Source organism: Salarias fasciatus, unplaced genomic scaffold, assembly GCF_902148845.1.
Source record: "Salarias fasciatus unplaced genomic scaffold, fSalaFa1.1, whole genome shotgun sequence".
Taxonomy (NCBI): domain Eukaryota; kingdom Metazoa; phylum Chordata; class Actinopteri; order Blenniiformes; family Blenniidae; genus Salarias; species Salarias fasciatus.
The window spans coordinates 38035-59225 of NW_021941390.1; the positions used below are offsets into that span (position 1 = coordinate 38035).

The 21191-nt window shown below is 50.4% G+C and overlaps 1 protein-coding gene across 6 annotated transcripts in view; it reads left to right on the top strand.

The window, feature by feature from the left end:
- Positions 1-21191, top strand: part of cep131 (centrosomal protein 131) — an 88319-nt gene that overhangs the window by 36384 nt on the left and 30744 nt on the right. For 4 of the 6 annotated variants that reach the window (XM_030087599.1, XM_030087598.1, XM_030087600.1 and 1 more), the window contains exons 16-23: positions 1134-1322; positions 2003-2125; positions 2198-2323; positions 5565-5681; positions 5824-5853; positions 7466-7568; positions 7696-7897; positions 17531-17638. In XM_030087599.1, the coding sequence (XP_029943459.1) occupies positions 1134-1322; positions 2003-2125; positions 2198-2323; positions 5565-5681; positions 5824-5853; positions 7466-7568; positions 7696-7897; positions 17531-17638 (998 nt within the window). The remainder of the gene's footprint in view (positions 1-1133; positions 1323-2002; positions 2126-2197; positions 2324-5564; positions 5682-5823; positions 5854-7465; positions 7569-7695; positions 7898-17530; positions 17639-21191) is intronic. The other 2 variants (XM_030087602.1, XM_030087603.1) reach the window with 2 other exon arrangements.

Consider the following 21191-nt stretch of genomic DNA (forward strand, 5'->3'; position numbering starts at 1 on the left):
GAACGGAGCGGGCTCGATGCAGTGGAACGATGCGGTGGAACGGAGCGGGCTCGATGCAGTGGAACGGAGCGGGCTCGATGCAGTGGAACGGAGCGGGCTCGATGCAGTGGAACGGAGCAGGCTCGATGCGGTGGAACGGAGCGGATGTGGTGGAACGGAGTAGGCGCGATGCAGTGGAATGGAGCGGGTGCGATGTGGTGGAACAGAGCGGATGTGGTGGAACAGAGCGGATGCTGTGGAACAGAGCGGATGTGGTGGAACAGAGCGGATGTGGTGGAACAGAGCGGATGCGGTGGAACAGAGCGGATGCGGTGGAACAGAGCGGATGTGGTGGAACAGAGCGGATGTGGTGGAACAGAGCGGATGCGGTGGAACAGAGCGGATGCGGTGGAACAGAGCGGATGCGGTGGAACAGAGCGGATGCGGTGGAACAGAGCGGATGCGGTGGAACAGAGCGGATGCGGTGGAACGGTTCTGATTGATTTCAGTGGCACCGGATTTGCTGCGGACGGTGGAGCGGAGACACGTCTGGTGGAATTTGCTTCTCGCCAGGACGGTCCGGGACCATGACGCACCAGCAGCAGCCGCTGGTTAGGGGGCGCTCTCAGCCAGGGCCAGCACTGACCAGACAGGCAGAAGAAGGAATTCCTTCATTTGATTGGTGTGGACCAAAACTGGAAGTTCCGCTCCGGCCACTGGCTGATGGTCAGCGGCTAACGGCTAGGCTAACCACGAACCACTGTGATTTACAGTCGTCATCATCATCATCATCATCATCAAACTTTATTTGTAGAGCACTTTTCATTTTTATAAAAACAACGGAAAGTGCTGTACAGTAGAAACAGAACAAAAACCGCACCGTCGATCATTATACACACACACACACACACACACACACACACACACACACACACACACACACACAGACACTCTCCCGTTTTATTTTGCTGTCAAGGCGAGGCGTGGCTCTGAGCTGAGCTGCTCTTCCTCACCAGATCTGGGATCAGATTAGTTCTCACACAGGATGATGCGGCTTGTCCCAGGAAGTCCCGGTCTGGTCTGAGACCCGGGTCAGACGGGCCCCTGACCCTCTGGGCTCTAAAGCAGGACGGACTGAAGTGTGTCTCCCGCAGGACGTGGACTCCAGCTCCCTGACCACCGACAACCTGGAGCGCCACGGCCAGCTCAGCCGCCACCCTGCGCCGCCAGGAGGGGGCGCCCTGCTGTCCGAGGCCAAGCTCCAGAGCATCATGAGTTTCCTGGACGAGATGGAGGAGTCCGAGCAGGAGAGGCCCGGCTCCGCCTCGGGGTCGCACAGAGAGGTCAGACCGCTGCGCTTCCACTGTTTTCCTGTACGTGGGGCTCAGCGCTCCGCTCAGGGCTCCAGCTTTTCAGAGACACACAGACAACTTCCTGAGCTGTGGCAGGAGTTCGCTTCGCCCCGGGGAGCCGATCCACTTCACCGTGCTTCTTCTCACTCAGTGCCAACAGCCAGAGGTCAGCTCTGACCGTCACACAGGGCTGCAGCGGGTCTCACCTCATCGCCGCTACATCCATCTCCAATACTGCTGCATGCAACTGAAGTGTAGAGGACTCACACACACACACACACACACACACACACACACACACACACACACACACACACACACAGCAGATTCCTCATTCATCAATCTATGCGTAGAACAGGTTCTAAATTCTGTTGTACGAATGACATTTAGAATTTGTACATACCAAAAAATCCCTAATTATCAAGGCTGCGGCAGAAGAGCAGCAGACAGTGTTGATGTTCTTGAGTGAGTTTTAAGATGGACGGTGAAAGCACGTCCTCCACCACACTAAATCAACACACCGGCCCTCCTCACCAGTCGTGGCGTACAGCAGCAGCCGTTGTAGGAAACAGGAATGAGAAACGATGAACTCGGTTGTAAACGTTTACTTCTAAACTACGAGCTGACCTTTGAAGGGGTCGGTGTGGAAACGGACTCCGGGCTGTTTGCAGGCTGCGCTGTCGGAGGAGGAAGTGACCGGCGTGGAACAGGCGTCAGCCGCCGGCTCCATGATGAGGGTCAAGCTGGAGCTGGAGGAGAAGAAGCGCACCGTCGACCTGCTGCAGGCCGCTCTGGTGCGACGCCGACACGGCACGGCCGCGGACGCCGAGCCGCCGCTCACTGACTCGGGCGTTTGTGTCCATCAGGCCCAGCAGAGGGAGCTGACGGTCCGACACGTGAAGGAGGCCGAGAGGGAGCTGAGCCGAGGCTTCCAGCTCCAGAAGGACCAGTATGAGGCCACCATCCAGAGACACCTCACCTTCATCGATCAGGTGACCACAGGGGTTCGAGGCAAGGCCGTCACGGTCAGCACCTTCCTGATGGAGCGGGACGTTCCTCCCTGTTAAACTCGTCACTAGGGGTGTGACGAGATGCTCAGCTCACCAGACGAGACAAGATTTCCAATTTTACTGAAATGAAATGAGAAAACTAAAATGACAAAATATATGACTGGAAAAACACTTTTTATTTAACAGCCACTAAACAATACAGGTGCTTTTTATGCACAGTTTCTGACGAGGGGACAGGTGTCTCTTTAGAGGAGCAGGCTGTGAGGACAGAACAGAGGACTTGTTGATCCTCTTATTAACTTTTGGAAAATTCCTGAGTCATATATGGTAAATGGAAAAAAAAAATTGGTTGATTTAAAGTCACTTTGAGCCTCAATGCGCTGGAATAGGAGTCATTTGGGGTGTGTCTGCAGCACAGGACATCAGGAGAACCACTTAAAACGGTGTAGTTCATACCTCCTTCCTTTAGAGGCCGCTGTAGCCTTGTAACTGTCACTCTGCTGGAAATAGGCTCTACGCACAACTCAACCACTTCCTGAACTTCAGGAGGCTCCTTGTTTCCTGTCTTTCATGATAGGATGAGCTGATTAATCCAGGTGTGTCTGAAGTTGTTACAGAGGTCAGACACGCCTGCATTAATCAGCTCATCCTATCATGAAAGACAGGAAACAAGGAGCCTCCTGAAGTTCAGGAAGTGGTGAAGCTGTGCATAGATAGACCGGAGAACTCGGAGACACGAAGCTCGGAGCCCCGCACTCCTCTGCTCTGTGAAAACAAACACAACTCAAGAAGATGAAGCTTCATTAAAGGTGCATTCAGGAGTTTTCACGTTTTATGTGAAACAGCGCCCCCTGCAGGCCTTGGGCGTAATGCAGCTTAGTGAAACACTCGTGCCTGGGCTCCCGTGCACGGAAGAGGGGAACTCCTTCCTCGCTGGTTTAGCAGCGCTGCAGTAAGATGTCAGTGTCTTCTCCCTGGTGGAGTCTGGTGGAGCTGCAGTGCTAGAAGCCAGTCTGTTCTGACTTCCTGGAAGATCCTGCTCAGCTGTTGCTCACTAAACATCTGGCGGAGGAATGGCGGACAAAGCGAAACTTAGCTCCATCAGGCCAGCCGGAGCGCGCATTACCTCATTCCTTTCAAATTCTCCCCAAAAACTCTGGAGCCGGACCGGCACTGTGACTTTCTAGTGACAGTTTAGCCTGTTAGAGGTTCTGGTGATGAATCTGTCAGGACTCATTGGACACAGCATTAAAAATGTGGAACATATTTATGGTGGAAAATAAGTATTTTTAAGGTTGTAAAAATCCTTAATGCACCTTTAACCCAGAACCATCAGGAGTCCTGCAGGACCACTGATCTGAAAACATGAAGCCAACCCGGAAGTGTCAGACTGTCAATATCACAGTGTCCACCAGGGGGAGCTCCAAAAAGGCTGTGACTCCATTGACTCCAATTCAGAATGAAACGTCAGTAAAACTGATGGGCTGAGTTTCTACAGCTCTGTTTTTTTGTTTTTTTTTTTTCATTCCATTTCGTCGTCTGGAAGAGAGATAAGCTGGAAATATGTTAATACTGAATTTTTTATAGAGCGTTAAAGTCCAGGCTTTGAATTGCATTGAATTGAAAGTCCTTTATTTGTCCTGCAGGGGGAGTTGTAGGGTTACAGCAGCACAGTTTGCAGCAGGTTTACATGAAGGAGCATACACTCAGATGAAGTTCTCTTAGAACTGTTATTTTCCACAGTTACTCAGTTTGACTAGTTTTAGTTAGTTGTTGGTTCATTGTAACTGTGACTACAGTGGGATGAAAAAGTATCTGAACCTTGTGGAATTTCTCACATTTTTGCATAAAATCACCATCAAATGTGATCTGATCTTTGTCAAAATCACACAGACGAAAAAAACAGTCTGCTTCAACTAATGAGGATAGCATGCAGACAATGGCAGGCGGGGGAGGAAGAAGTAACTGAACCCTCTGCCTGAGGACACTTCAAGAGCAAATGAAACCAATTTTCACCAAGCAGCCCTGCATGTTCTCCAGGTGTCCCTGCTTCAGCGCAGCCAGATGTAATCAGGCTCATTATCAGGCCGGGGGAGAACCTTCATAGGACTCAGCTGTGTTGGAGCAGAGACACGGAGAACCTGCAGGTCTGCAGCCCTCCAAGCATCTGAGATTGAGACCCCTGGACTAGAAGAAGAAAGGTTATCAAAATACACTCTTCTACAGACTCACCTGGTCAGTCTTCTACAGACCCACCTGGTCAGTCTTCTACAGACCCGCCTGGTCAGTCTTCTACAGACCCACCTGGTCAGTCTTCTACAGACTCACCTGGTCAGTCTTCTACAGACTCACCTGGTCAGTCTTCTACAGACCCACCTGGTCAGTCTTCTACAGACCCGCCTGGTCAGTCTTCTACAGACCCGCCTGGTCAGTCTTCTACAGACTCACCTGGTCAGTCTTCTACAGACCCACCTGGTCAGTCTTCTACAGACCCGCCTGGTCAGTCTTCTACAGACCCGCCTGGTCAGTCTTCTACAGACCCGCCTGGTCAGTCTTCTACAGACCCGCCTGGTCAGTCTTCTACAGACTCGCCTGGTCAGTCTTCTACAGACCCACCTGGTCAGTCTTCTACAGACCCGCCTGGTCAGTCTTCTACAGACCCACCTGGTCAGTCTTCTACAGTCTCACCTGGTCAGTCTTCTACAGACCCGCCTGGTCAGTCTTCTACAGACTCGCCTGGTCAGTCTTCTACAGACCCACCTGGTCAGTCTTCTACAGACCCGCCTGGTCAGTCTTCTACAGACCCACCTGGTCAGTCTTCTACAGTCTCACCTGGTCAGTCTTCTACAGACCCGCCTGGTCAGTCTTCTACAGACTCGCCTGGTCAGTCTTCTACAGTCTCACCTGGTCAGTCTTCTACAGACCCACCTGGTCAGTCTTCTACAGACCCACCTGGTCAGTCTTCTACAGTCTCACCTGGTCAGTCTTCTACAGACTCACCTGGTCAGTCTTCTACAGACCCACCTGGTCAGTCTTCTACAGACCCACCTGGTCAGTCTTCTACAGACTGTGATGGGTGTGTGACCTGTATATGGTGAGGTGTCCCTTCCTGCCCTGGGTGAAGCAGCAGACGGCGTCTGGCGCTGGCGCTCTGGGCTCGGCGTCGTCCGTCTTGAACTCCTTCAGTTTTGGGGCGTGGCTTAACGAGGCGCTGTGTCTGCAGCTGATCGGCGATAAGAAGGCTCTGAGCGAGCGCTGCGAGGGCGTGCTGGGGGAGCTGAAGCAGGTCGACCACAAGTACATGAAAAAGATGGCTCAGATGCAGGAGCAGCATGAGATGGTGAGTGTGTGAGTGTGTGTGTGTGTTTGTGTGTGCGTGCGTGTGTGTGTGTGTGTGGGCTCTCCTCATGGCGCAGCTTTGCTTTAACTCTTTCCTCTCTCTGTCTCTGCCGTCTTTCTCCGGCCTCGTCTCTTGTCTTTAGGTGTGGCAAATTCTCAGTCCCTTGTGTGAGGTAACTTCATTTCCTCCTAAACTTCTGTGCACGTGACCTTTGTGTGGAGAGTGCATGTGTCTCGGTCAGTTTAAAATTCTGTTTATACTGACTTCCTCATGCGTCTAATTGTATTTATGTGTACTGTATGGGTGCAACGGTACATATAACCCACGGTACGGGCCGTCCCTCAGTTTTTGCGCCGCGGTTTTGCTTCGGTTCGGTTCGGTACACATTTTGCACGTAAAGAGAACCTTTTTTTTTTCTCCCAAAAATCTCCCTTTATTTTGCTTGTCAGCAGAAACTGCATTTCACAGTAAACATTAACAACATTAATACTGGTGTACTGTATAATATCATGTGCTCTCTCATGGTAACAGATACTTAACGTAGTATTTTCAAATACTAAACATCCTCTTATTGCCTGACTGCTTGTATACATGATACTGCAGCATAAACCAAAGTTTACCACACCGGAGATTTAAACCAAGCTGGTTCCTCTTCAAAGTTCTGTCTCTGGACTCGTGGCTCTTGCTGGACATGCCTTCTGTAGGCGCACTCAGTGTTGCCAGATTTTTTTCAGTAAAATATGCAGTAAAGTCGATGTGTTTGGAGCCACCGGGATGATCGGGGCAAGCTTCAAGTCTCCGCTGGGTCTGGGAGCAGAAAGCCCAAAACGGCACTTTGGAACAAGCAAAAAAAAAAAAAATCCCTCAACTTACGACTGCCAGCATTGACAAGCAGCTTTTCAAATAAGAAGCTGATAACAAGCAGACCTGGCAACTATCGCTGCACTTCAACCCGGCTACAGTTACAACAGCGTATTTGTTGCTGTGATATTGGACTTCACCAAGAGAGGCAGCGGCGTGCCGCGAGGCGCCTGGTCTGCTGGAAAGGAGTAGTAGAAGAAGAAGAACAGCGCCGCAGCAGCACAGCAGCGGTTGGACATTAGCTCGCGGAGAGAGAGCGTTTCTTTATCTGTCCGCACAGGCGCATACACAAACGACGGGCTGAAAAGCAGCTGCGGAAAACCGAAAAACCGCGGTCCATTAGGGCGTTCTGTCCCGTGCCGAGCGGAACCAACGGTTCAATGTTTTGCCGCGCACCGTCGCATCCCTAGTGTACTGTGATATTTTCGGTTGCAAATACATTAATATCCACAGAAGTGATATTAGATACATTCACTGCCTTGTTAATGGCTTTCTTGTATTTCCATCATATAAATAGTTGATGCTGCGAGGACCTGTCCGTGTCTCTGTCCCTGCCTCCACATTCGTCTTTCCAGATTTTTGCACGTCATGTGGCGTTGGCCGATCAGATGTTTCCAAGTCCCTCGAGGCACACACAAGACAATCCACACAACTGACCGTCCATTTGCATGTGCAGCTGCACCCAGACAGAGATCAGTGTGTATCAGGGTTAGTTGATTCGTATCTGTATCAGAAACCTGACTGAATCCAGACACACACACACACACACACACACACACACACCTCTCCCCTGCTGTGCTGTCAGTGTCGTTTCATCGACAGTCTGCTTGTGAGTCTGTTGGTTTCCCGCCTCCTCATGGAGGCTTGAGGTTCACGCTCTGGATCTCTTCACGCTCACCTCTCCTCCCTCCAACGCTCCCCAGGAGATCAAGAAGCTGAAAGACCTCATGAGCGCCACAGAGAAGATCCGCAGGGAGAAATGGATTGACGAGAAAACCAAGAAGATAAAGGCGATCACGGTCAAAGGTACGGGCCCAACCGAGGAGTCCTCATGATGGGACAGAAACCTTCCTTCGTCCTCCTCCAAGCCTCTGATCGCCGCCGACGTCCTGGAACAGCGATGCTGCGTCACGCCAACAATCACCCTCCGCAGGTCTGGAGCCGGAGATCCAGAAGCTGATCTCGAAGCACAAGCAGGAGCTGAAGAAGCTGCAGACGCTCCACGAGGCGGAGCTGCTGCAGGCGGACGAACGGGCCGCCCGGCGCTACGTCCGCCAGGCCGAGGAGCTCCGTCAGCAGCTGGAGAGGGAGAAGCAGCAGCAGTGCCAGAGGGACAGGGAGCTGGCCAAGCAGAGGTGGGCCGCGTCCTCACGCTGGAGACACACAGCAGCCTGTCTGCGCTGCGTGGACAGACAGGGCAGGGACACACACCAGCAGCTGTCATGAGCAGACAGGGACATTCAGCTCCACAGCCTGACAAACACCTGCAGAGACAGTAGAGACAGAGTCAGCTGAGGAGACAGTAGAGACAGAGACAGTAGAGACAGAGTCAGCTGAGGAGACGGTAGAGACGGAGACAGTAGAGACAGAGTCAGCTGAGGAGACAGTAGAGACTGAGACAGTAGAGACTGAGACAGTAGAGACAGAGTCAGCTGAGGAGACAGTAGAGACTGAGACAGTAGAGACAGAGACAGCTGAGGAGACAGTAGAGACTGAGACAGTAGAGACTGAGTCAGCTGAGGAGACAGTAGAGACTGAGACAGTAGAGACTGAGTCAGCTGAGGAGACAGTAGAGACTGAGACAGTAGAGACAGAGACAGCTGAGGAGACAGTAGAGACTGAGACAGTAGAGACTGAGTCAGCTGAGGAGACAGTAGAGACTGAGACAGTAGAGACAGAGTCAGCTGAGGAGACAGCAGACTGAGACAGTAGAGACAGAGACAGCTGAGGAGACAGTAGAGACTGAGACAGTAGAGACAGAGACAGTAGAGACTGAGTCAGCTGAGGAGACAGTAGAGACAGAGACAGTAGAGACTGAGTCAGCTGAGGAGACAGTAGAGACTGAGACAGTAGAGACAGAGACAGCTGAGGAGACAGTAGAGACTGAGTCAGCTGAGGAGACAGTAAAGACTGAGACAGTAGAGACAGAGTCAGCTGAGGAGACAGTAGAGACTGAGACAGTAGACACGAAGACAGTAGAGACGGAGTCAGCTGAGGAGACAGTAGAGACAGAGACAGCTGAGGAGACAGTAGAGACTGAGACAGTAGAGACAGAGTCAGCTGAGGAGACAGTAGACTGAGACAGTAGAGACAGAGACAGCTGAGGAGACAGTAGAGACTGAGACAGTAGAGACAGAGACAGTAGAGACTGAGTCAGCTGAGGAGACAGTAGAGACTGAGACAGTAGAGACAGAGACAGTAGAGACTGAGTCAGCTGAGGAGACAGTAGAGACTGAGACAGTAGAGACAGAGACAGCTGAGGAGACAGTAGAGACTGAGTCAGCTGAGGAGACAGTAAAGACTGAGACAGTAGAGACAGAGTCAGCTGAGGAGACAGTAGAGACTGAGACAGTAGACACGAAGACAGTAGAGACGGAGTCAGCTGAGGAGACAGTAGAGACAGAGACAGCTGAGGAGACAGTAGAGACTGAGACAGTAGAGACAGAGACAGTAGAGACTGAGTCAGCTGAGGAGACAGTAGAGACTGAGACAGTAGAGACTGAGTCAGCTGAGGAGACAGTAGACTGAGACAGTAGAGACAGAGACAGCTGAGGAGACAGTAGAGACTGAGACAGTAGAGACAGAGACAGTAGAGACTGAGTCAGCTGAGGAGACAGTAGAGACTGAGACAGTAGAGACAGAGACAGTAGAGACTGAGTCAGCTGAGGAGACAGTAGAGACTGAGACAGTAGAGACAGAGACAGCTGAGGAGACAGTAGAGACTGAGTCAGCTGAGGAGACAGTAAAGACTGAGACAGTAGAGACAGAGTCAGCTGAGGAGACAGTAGAGACTGAGACAGTAGACACGAAGACAGTAGAGACGGAGTCAGCTGAGGAGACAGTAGAGACAGAGACAGCTGAGGAGACAGTAGAGACTGAGACAGTAGAGACAGAGACAGTAGAGACTGAGTCAGCTGAGGAGACAGTAGAGACTGAGACAGTAGAGACTGAGTCAGCTGAGGAGACAGTAGACTGAGACAGTAGAGACAGAGACAGCTGAGGAGACAGTAGAGACTGAGACAGTAGAGACAGAGACAGTAGAGACTGAGTCAGCTGAGGAGACAGTAGAGACTGAGACAGTAGAGACTGAGACAGTAGAGACAGAGACAGTAGAGACAGAGTCAGCTGAGGAGACAGTAGAGACTGAGACAGTAGAGACTGAGTCAGCTGAGGAGACAGTAGAGACTGAGACAGTAGAGACTGAGACAGCTGAGGAGACAGTAGAGACAGAGACAGTAGAGACAGAGACAGCTGAGGAGACAGTAGAGACTGAGACAGTAGAGACTGAGTCAGCTGAGGAGACAGTAGAGACAGAGACAGCTGAGGAGACAGTAGAGACTGAGTCAGCTGAGGAGACAGTAGAGACAGAGACAGCTGAGGAGACAGTAGAGACTGAGACAGTAGAGACAGAGTCAGCTGAGGAGACAGTAGAGACTGGGACAGTAGAGACAGAGTCAGCTGAGGAGACAGTAGAGACAGAGACAGTAGAGACGAAGACAGTAGAGACGGAGTCAGCTGAGGAGACAGTAGAGACGGAGACAGTAGAGACTGAGACAGCTGAGGAGACAGTAGAGACAGAGACAGTGGAGACAGAGACAGCTGAGGAGACAGTAGAGACTGAGACAGTAGAGACTGAGTCAGCTTAGGAGACAGTACAGACAGAGACAGCTGAGGAGACAGTAGAGACTGAGTCAGCTGAGGAGACAGTAGAGACAGAGACAGCTGAGGAGACAGTAGAGACTGAGACAGTAGAGACAGAGTCAGCTGAGGAGACAGTAGAGACAGACAGTAGAGACAGAGTCAGCTGAGGAGACAGTAGAGACAGAGACAGTAGAGACGAAGACAGTAGAGACGGAGTCAGCTGAGGAGACAGTAGAGACAGAGACAGCTGAGGAGACAATAGAGACGGAGACTGTAGAGACTGAGTCAGCTGAGGAGACAGTAGAGACGGAGACAGTAGAGACGGAGTCAGCTGAGGAGACAGAGACTGAAACAGCTGAAGAGACAGTAGAGACGGAGACAGCAGAGACTCAGTCAGCTGAGGAGAGAGTAGAGACTGAGACAGTAGAGACGACGACAGTAGAGACGGAGTCAGCTGAGGAAACAGTAGAGACTGAGACAGCTGACGAGACAGTAGAGACGGAGACAGTAGAGACTGAGTCAGCTGAGGAGACAGTAGAGACGGAGTCAGTAGAGACACAGTCAGCTGAGGACACAGAGACTGAGACAGCTGAGGAGACAGTAGAGATGGAGTCAGTAGAGACTGAGTCAGCTGAGGAGACAGAGACTGAGACAGCTGAGGAGACAGTAGAGACGAAGACAGTAGAGACGGAGTCAGCTGAGGAAACAGTAGAGACTGAGACAGTAGAGACGGAGTCAGCTGAGGAGACAGTAGAGACAGAGACAGCTGAGGAGACAGTAGAGACGGAGACAGTAGAGACAGAGTCAGCTGAGGAGACAGTAGAGACGAAGACAGTAGAGACGGAGTCAGCTGATGAGACAGTAGAGACTGAGACAGCTGAGGAGACAGTAGAGATGGAGTCAGTAGAGACTGAGTCAGCTGAGGAGACAGAGACTGAGACAGCTGAGGAGACAGTAGAGACGGAGACAGTAGAGACTGAGTCAGCTGAGGAGACAGTAGAGACTGAGACAGCTGAGGAGACAGTAGAGACTGAGACAGTAGAGACTGAGACAGCTGAGGAGACAGTAGAGACGGAGTCAGTAGAGACAGAGTCAGCTGAGGAGACAGAGACTGAGACTGCTGAGGAGACAGTAGAGACGGAGTCAGTAGAGACTGAGTCAGCTGAGGAGACAGAGACTGAGACAGCTGAGGAGACAATAGAGACGAAGACAGTAGAGACGGAGTCAGCTGAGGAAACAGTAGAGACTGAGACAGCTGAGGAGACAGTAGAGACTGAGACAGTAGAGACGAAGACAGTAGAGACGGAGTCAGCTGAGGAGACAGTAGAGACAGAGACAGCTGAGGAGACAGTAGAGACGGAGACAGTAGAGACAGTCAGCTGAGGAGAAAGTAGAGATGGAGACAGTAGAGACTGAGTCAGCTGAGGAGACAGAGACTGAGACAGCTGAGGAGACAGTAGAGATGGAGACAGTAGAGACTGAGTCAGCTGAGGAGACAGTAGAGACTGAGACAGTAGAGACGAAGACAGTAGAGACGGAGTCAGCTGAGGGGACAATAGAGACAGAGTCAGCTGAGGAGACAGTCGAGACTGAGACAGTAGAGACAGAGACAGCTGAGGAGACAGTCGAGACTGAGACAGTAGAGACTGAGTCAGCTGAGGAGACAGTAGAGACAGAGACAGTAGAGACGAAGACAGTAGAGACGAAGACAGTAGAGACGGAGACAGCTGAGGAGACAGTAGAGACAGAGACAGCTGAGGAGACAGTAGAGACTGAGACAGTAGAGACTGAGACAGCTGAGGAGACAGTAGAGACTGAGACAGTAGAAACAGAGTCAGCTGAGGAGACAGTAGAGACTGAGACAGTAGAGACAGAGACAGCTGAGGAGACAGTAGAGACAGACAGTAGAGACAGAGTCAGCTGAGGAGACAGTAGAGACAGAGACAGTAGAGACGAAGACAGTAGAGACGGAGTCAGCTGAGGAGACAGTAGAGACAGAGACAGCTGAGGAGACAATAGAGACGGAGACAGTAGAGACTGAGTCAGCTAAGGAGACAGTAGAGACGGAGACAGTAGAGACGGAGTCAGCTGAGGAGACAGAGACTGAGACAGTAGAGACGAAGACAGTAGAGACGGAGTCAGCTGAGGAAACAGAGACTGAGACAGCTGAGGAGACAGTAGAGACGGAGACAGTAGAGACTGAGTCAGCTGAGGAGACAGTAGAGACGGAGTCAGCTGAGGACACAGAGACTGAGACAGCTGAGGAGACAGTAGAGACGGAGTAGGTAGAGACTGAGTCAGCTGAGGAGACAGAGACTGAGACAGCTGAGGAGACAGTAGAGACGGAGACAGTAGAGACGGAGTCAGCTGAGGAGACAGAGACTGAGTCAGCTGAGGAGACAGTAGAGACTGAGACAGCTGAGGAGACAGTAGAGACAGACAGTAGAGACAGAGACAGCTGAGGAGACAGTAGAGACTGAGACAGTAGAGACTGAGTCAGCTGAGGAGACAGAGACAGAGTCCGCTGAGGAGACAGTAGAGACAGAGACAGTAGAGACGACGACAGTAGAGACGGAGTCAGCTGAGGAGACAGTAGAGACAGAGACAGCTGAGGAGACAATAGAGACGGAGACAGTAGAGACGGAGTCAGCTGAGGAGACAGAGACGGAGACAGCTGAGGAGACAGTAGAGACAGAGACAGCTGAGGAGACAATAGAGACGGAGACAGTAGAGACGGAGTCAGCTGAGGAGACAGAGACGGAGACAGCTGAGGAGACAGTAGAGACGGAGACAGTAGAGACGAAGACAATAGAGACGGAGTCAGCTGAGGAAACAGTAGAGACTGAGACAGCTGAGGAGACAGTAGAGACAGAGACAGTAGAGACGGAGACAGCTGAGGAGACAGTAGAGACGGAGTCAGCTGAGGAGACAGTAGAGACTGAGACAGCTGAGGAGACAGTAGAGACTGAGTCAGCTGAGGAGACAGTAGAGATGGAGACAGCTGAGGAGACAGTAGAGACGGAGACAGCTGAGGAGACAGTAGAGACGGAGACAGCTGAGGAGACAGTAGAGACTGAGACAGCTGAGGAGACAGTAGAGACGAAGACAGTAGAGACGGAGTCAGCTGAGGAGACAGTAGAGACGGAGACAGCTGAGGAGACAGTAGAGACTGAGTCAGCTGAGGAGACAGTAGAGACTGAGACAGCTGAGGAGAAAGTAGAGACTGAGACAGCTGAGGAGACAGTAGAGACTGAGTCAGCTGAGGAGACAGTAGAGACTGAGTCAGCTGAGGAGACAGTAGAGACTGAGACAGCTGAGGAGAAAGTAGAGACTGAGACAGCTGAGGAGACAGTAGAGACTGAGTCAGCTGAGGAGACAGTAGAGACTGAGTCAGCTGAGGAGACAGTAGAGACTGAGACAGCTGAGGAGACAGTAGAGACGGAGACAGCTGAGGAGACAGTAGAGACTGAGACAGCTGAGGAGACAGTAGAGACGGAGACAGGTGAGGAGACAGTAGAGACTGAGACAGGTGAGGGGACAGTAGAGACCGAGACAGTAGAGACTTTCCTGTGAATGGTTTTTTCATGACAAAGCTTGTAGAAGGTGTAAGGTTGTGTGTAGAGATGTGTGCAGTGAGTTGTGTACTTGGAGGTTTTTTTCAGTCCACTCAGCACAACACTTCCACGTTCACAAATTCAACAACAGGTGAACAAATCCTGTTTTTCAAGTCGCTGATTAAAAGAAACTTAGAAACTCACATTGTTGCAGTGAAGTTGTTGTAGAACTCACGGATTCTCCTGAATCAATGTCAAGTTCTTCGCTCAGTCAGATTCTGTTTGGTTCAACTTGTCATCACACATGGCCGCTGCTCCGAGACACATGAAATCAGATCAGTCTTTATGTATTAAAGCTGCATTAGCGCCTCCTGCTGGCCTGAGAGAAACTGGTGACTCTGACTTTATCCTTAAGATGATAAAAACCAATCTGACATCAATTTTTAACATGTGGAATAAAATTCAGCTCAGAGTCAAAAATCACAGCCAGGTTTTTAACAGACTGTTATGGTTTAAAATGAAGTTTCTCTCTCTGGCCTTCAGGAGCGAAAACTAAATTTTAGTTATGTTTTTAATGTGTGGAATAAAATTTAGTTCAGAGTCAAAAATCAGGCCCAGGTTCTTAACTGATTGTTCTGGTTTAAAATCTAATAATTCTGGTAAAAGTTTCTCTCTCTGACCTTCGGGACCGAAAACTAAAACCTCAGTCTGGTCCTGGTGGAGCTGCAGGAAATTCACTGACATCCATGACTGGATGTCTGAGATCCAGTTAAAATGGGTTTCTATTGGCCCGGAGTCACCAGGAGACACGGCCATGAACAGCTGAGCCTCATCAGAGTAACCATGGAGACTGATGAACAGCTGAGCCTCATCAGAGTCACTCATTAGTTACTTTTTTGAAGAAATAACTAGTAAATATAACTAAATACTTTTTAAGCATAAGTTGCCCAAAATGTCATATGATCAGAATACACACACACACACACACACACACACACACACACACACACACACACACACACACACACACACACACACTCCGACCCACTCGGACCCACTCGGACTCACTGAACAGGTCTTTGATCTTAACCCCCTGATTAGATGTGCAGTGTATTTTTTTTTCTCCCTTGTCCTGTTCAGCAGCTGGTCGTGCAACACTGTCTGACTGTAGCCTTTTACTGTCCGAACAGATTTTAATATTAGCAGCAGGTCGAGACTGAGTCTCCTCCTGCTGCTGCCTTTATTTAAAGCTGGCATCCAGCATGGCTGAGGACAGGACCGGGACGGAGACGCTCAGAGAGCAGGGACAGAAAGAGAGAAAGATAAAGAGAGGGAGGGAGGGGGGGGGGGGGGGGGGGGGGGGCACAACCTATGTACAAAGTCACAATACAAAACAGTGTTGTCGACGCACCACACGCAACCAAGAACAATCCCAAACCCCCAATCTAGACAACACCAAAACAGAGCCGACAACCAACACAGAAAATTACAGAACCATACATACATTTTTTTTTTTCCCCCGAACCATATTAGTGAACAGACCAGGCACAAACCCTTTTTTATTTTCTTTTTTCTTTTTTTTTTGAATATAGCTAGTCATAACTAGTAGTAACTCGTAGTAACTAGTAGTAACTCGTAGTAACTAGTAGTAACTCGTAGTAACTAGTAGTAACTAGTAGTAACTAGTAGTAACTAGTAGTAAACTCGGGGCGTGCATCAAGAGAGGTCTGCTACAGATCACCATTAGTCTAACCACCACCAGAAGACAAGGTAACCCAGTATGTGAAGAGTGATTAAAGATCAGCGTGATCATGTGAATATGATGGTGACAGTGATGGTGACAGTGATCATGCATATATGACCTCTGACCTCTGAGAAGGCCAGAAGCAGGCCAGAGAGGCCCTCAGAGCCCAGACAGCCGGCGGACATCACAGAGCCCGGATCCAAGCCGCCCCCCCAGGCAGACGCCCCCGCTCCGGTCCAGAAACGGGGCAGAGGAAAGCCCCGGCCGGGGACCCCGGCAGCCCCGGGGCCCGGGCCCCGCGGAGCCACGACCGGCAGGAGCCGGTCCACCCCGGGCGCCGGACGCCCGGGGCGGGCGGGGCCGAGAGCCCAAGGCCCAAGAGCCCAGGAGCCAACCCCCCACCCAGGCGGAGGGCCATGACCCCCCCGGGAGAACCAGCCCACACGGGCGGCTACCCACCCCAGGCCAGTACACCCCCCAGCGCTCCGGCCACGCACCCCGAGATCCAGGGCGTCACCCCCCCCCCACCCCCACCCCCACCCGGAACCCACCCCCCCGTCCACCACCCGGCCCACCCCTCCCACCCCTGTCCTTTCCCGCCTCACTCCCCCCCCCAACCCAACACTCATACACACTCACTCATACTGACACACACACATGCACACACGCACACACACACACACACACACACACACACACAACCACACACACACACACACACACACACACACACACACAGTCCATCCTACCCCAAACACACTCACATTAACGCGTCATCCAACTGTCACATCCTGTGGGAGACCCCCCCGGAAGGCGAGGGAACACCGAACCCCACATCCAGGCCCCCTGTTGTGCAGTGTATTGGAGTTTCTTTCTGTAGACAGCTTTAAAAGGAGCACAGCGCAGTTTGCTCGTTTTATGCGAAACACTGACCCCTGCAGGCCTTAGGCGTAACTGTAGCTTAGTGAAATGCTCATGTACGTGCACAGAAGGGGGGAACTCCTTCCTCGCTCTTTTAGCAGCGCTCCAGTAAAATGTGAGTTTCTCCTGCCTGGTGGGTCTGTGTGGAGCTGCAGTGCTGGAAGCCGGTCTGTTCTGACTTCCTGGAAGCTCCATCCTCAGGACTGCTCAGCTGTTGCTGCTAAGCGTCTGGTGGAGTAATGGCGGACAAATCGAAACTTAGGATTACCAGGCCGGCGGGAGGCGCATGACGTCAGGCTCAGAGCGATTCGTACCGAATCAGTCATGTTGCTGTGCCTTCAGCGCCCTGCACAGGACAATAGGAGCGACTGCGATCTTGCCAAAAACAGCTCTTGCTGCCCATCAGGCAAAGGTGAAAACGTGTGTAGGTGTGAATAATTGAGCATTTAATATTTAAAACTGCGCTGTGCCCCTTTAAGTGTATATTACTGTGTTTCTATTCATGTTCTTCCTGTTGGTTTTCCTTCTGCGCTCTGAACTGAGCCTGTCAGTGTTTTCTCCATGTCTAATCGTGACTTTGAACCCACGTCAGAGATTCATGATCTACTTCTGATAGTTTCACCAGATAAACACTAGAGGGCGCTGTCTCCATCCCATTATACCGAAGCCGCTCCAGCAGCTGTCCTTCCTCCCTCAGCCGCTGGCGCAGGCGCGGTCCAGGAGCGGCTGTTGAGCTGAGTTACACGTGGCGGCGTTCTCCTCCGAACAGCAGCAGAACCTCATTCCCCTGAATCTCAGTCCCCATCGCCTCGTCCTCCAGGAACCCTGGTCTCAGCAGGACATGACATGTAGGGAGGAAGCAGTGTGTCGTGATCTGAGGGGTGTGTGTGTGTGTGTGTGTGTGTCAGGTATGAGAAGGAGCTGCAAGAGGAGGAGTTGTCCCTGCAGCAGCAGAGGAGGCGTCTCTACAAGGACGTGTCCCAAGAGAAGGACAGACTGGCTCAGCTGGCTTCAAGGTGAGGTCAAAGGTCATCTGAAGGGACTGGGCACAGGATGCTGCAGTGTGTTGTTCTAGTAGACATCAGACGGCTGGACCGTGAGCGTACTGTCCGTCACTCACTTCTGCTTCCCTGACTGAGACGGAATGCTGTGGTGAACGTGTTTGAAACAAAACTCTCGGCCTCTCGGCAGAACCGGGTCCAAACCAGCAGAACCCAGACACGGCGCTGCCAGCTGAAAGCAGGACTCTCGGCCTCTCGGCAGAACCGGGTCCAAACCAGCAGAACCCAGACACGGTGCTGCCAGCTGAAAGCAGGACTTGACCCCCGATGCACACTGGATGCAGTCCGGCTGCAGTCCGGCTCCGGTCCGGTATACACTGCGCTACACGGCACTGTGATTCTTCGCCTGCGGTGTCTCTGCAGTCCGCTGAAGAAGGTTGCCAGATCTGTCGTTATCCCCCTTAAACAATTTGAAACCCGTTGTACTCAATAGAAAGCAGCCCAAACCGCCGTCTCAGTTGAAAATGCACGTTAAAACCATATTTGTATGATAAGAAACACGTCATAAACGCGTAATCATTTCATCAACCCGCCCAACGTGTTCAAAAAAGACGCTTCATTTGGCTGAAACCCACCCAATCTGGCAACACAGAGCTGCTCCGGTCACAGAGCTGCTTTGAGCCATTTTGGAGTCATCTGACTTCTCAGCAGTGACGAAGTACAAAACGGTTCATTCTTCTAAAGCGTATAATGACTACATGACGTTGTTTGTTCTGTATTCTACCAGAAGAAGTAAAACAATAGAGTATTAAGGCAAAAACACGACACAGATTTTATTTTGAAGTCGCTTATTTTGGAACACATATCGCATTTCCTTCCGGTGTCGTGCCGAGTTATGCATGCCTGCCGAGATCTGCATCCCCTGGTCGCCGGAGCTCGCCCGCTGCGCTAACGCGGAAACTATGAGACGCCAATCTGGTTTCTACGGCACAGTACTTCTTGATAATAGGGGTGTAACGGTCCACAAAAGCCACGGTACGGTACGTACCTCGGTGTAAGGGTCACGGTTCGGTACGTTTTTCGGTACAGTGGGGAAAAAGTAATAAAAGCTCACAAATGTACCAGAACACTTTTCCCAAGCTTTCCCACGCGACACATTATTGGCCCAGTTTACATGGTGTTTTTTCAATCCGATTGTAAACAATAGTATTAAACGCGAGTGTATTCATGTACAGCATACAAAGCATCCATGTTTACAAGGACCCTGTGACATGCGCAAAGTCTCACGAGGAACTTGCAGGTCTTCCTCTCTGCAGCAGCAGTCCTCAGCGCCAAGCAGAGAGTTTTTATCTGCTGATATCTGCTCAAATAATGTCCCAAAATCTCCATGATACGCTGCTGAAGGAGCGGCTGCTCTCCTGACCGCAGCACCGCCGTGCGGAGCACCACGTCTCGGTGTGAGCTCTGCGCCGCATGCCGATGTTTCGAATTAACTGGTGCCCGTGTTAACTTGTGACCAATAATGACTGAAATATCTAGTCGTTCTGACGAACGTCGGTTATCGACAGTTCCAGTGAGTGTATACGTTTAAAGTCTTTTGTGAGTCTTACTTTAACAACTGCTGTAATCAGCATGTGTTTACACAGACCTCCGCTGTCATTCGTTAACACGGGAACCAGTTAATCCATAACACCAGCCGGCGATCGCTCGTATTCTGCTATGGAGCTCTTTATACAACTCGCTGTTGCGCGATTTGGTTCCATCTCGCCTCTCCAATGTTTTTTATGTCGGGGTTTTGTATTAAAAAAGTGTTTTTCCACCACTGTGGCGTTCTCTGCTGGTTTTCTGACTGTGCTGCTTCCCGTTTACTGGCGTCACACGTCACTCCGTATGAGGGAACGCACGGAACAAATACTCTCCCGTTTAATCCGCCGCCACGCTGCAGCGCTCATTCCGCTTGTACTTTCTTCTTTCTTTGTTCATGTTTGGACCTGCTTGTTCTACTTCTTCTTCTTCTGTGGTAATGGTGGTTGCCGGCAGCTTTTAGGCTCATTACCGCCATCTAAGGGTGGAATTTTTTTTTTTTTTACTCACTGGTGTATTCGTCGTGTGATTGTGTGTGCCGAACCGTGACCCCCGTACTGTGACGGTACGGGACGAATACAAATACCGTTACACTCCTACTTGATAATAAAAAAAGATGCTAAATGAAAGCTTGGATACTTTATTCCGCGTTTATATCATTCACATGGTTTGATTAAAAGATAATTATTTGGCAGGACACATTTAGTCTCTGCCGAGATTTGCATCCCTTTTTTTTTTTTCACCAAATAAGTCCCGTTTGTATGATTCACATGGTGTGATTATAGGTACCTTAAGGAGTTTTCACGTTTTATGTGAAACAGCGCCCCCTGCAGGCCTTGGGCGTAATGCAGCTTAGTGAAACACTCGTGCCTGGGCTCCTGTGCACGGAGGAGGGGAACTCCTTCCTCGCTGGTTTAGCAGCGCTGCAGTAAGATGTCAGTGTCTTCTCCCTGGTGGAGTCTGTGTGGAGCTGCAGTGCTAGAAGCCAGGCTGTTCTGACTTCCTGGAAGATCCTGCTCAGCTGTTGCTCACTCAGCATCTGGCGGAGGAATGGCGGACAAAGCGAAACTTAGCTCCATCAGGCCAGCCGGAGCGCGCATTACCTCATTCCTTTCAAATTCTCCCCAAAAACTCTGGAGCCGGACCGGCACTGTGACTTTCTAGTGACAGTTTAGCCTGTTAGAGGTTCTGGTGATGAATCTGTCAGGACTCATTGGACACAGCATTAAAAATGTGGAACATATTTATGGTGGAAAATACGTATTTTTAAGGTTGTAAAAATCCTTAATGCACCTTTAAGATACCTGAATCTGTAACTCTGACTCTCACCCTGCTCTCCAGCCTGCGGAGGAAAGCACCGCTGCTGCTCTGAGAAGCTGGAGCCATGCTGAGGCCTTTTATAATTCTTAAGACACCGAAAGATTCCAGAGAAATTTATTTCTCTAAACTATCTCGTTATTACGAGATACAGCTCAGACATGTATTTCTTCACTGTGGCACTGTGGGAGTTCTGCGTTTCAGTACTGCCGAGATTTGAATCCCCTGTTTTGTTTTTTAAGTTCCACGTTTATATAATTTACATGGTTTGGTTATAGACATACGTTCCTCCAAAGTGCAATAATCCGTTTTCATCAAATTTTATTCTTCATGAAAAATATATATCAATAACATAAGCAGAAATTTGCTTAATGGTGAAAACCTGTTTAAACTATATACAATATAACAAACAAATAAATAAATAAATAAACGTCGGATTAAAGACCATCCATAAAAAGGCAAGTAAGAACAAAAAATATCAATAGAATAGACACAGAAATTACATATTTTAACCATTTTAAAAGTGAAAACATGGGACAATTTTCTGCTTAGAACTGAATAAAAATGGATTAATGGATAAAACATGCAGAAGATTAAGTGACAGATTAATGAAACATTTCTTTGTTGAACTGAAGATGTGGAGGTGAACTCGCCAGTCCAGCAGCCT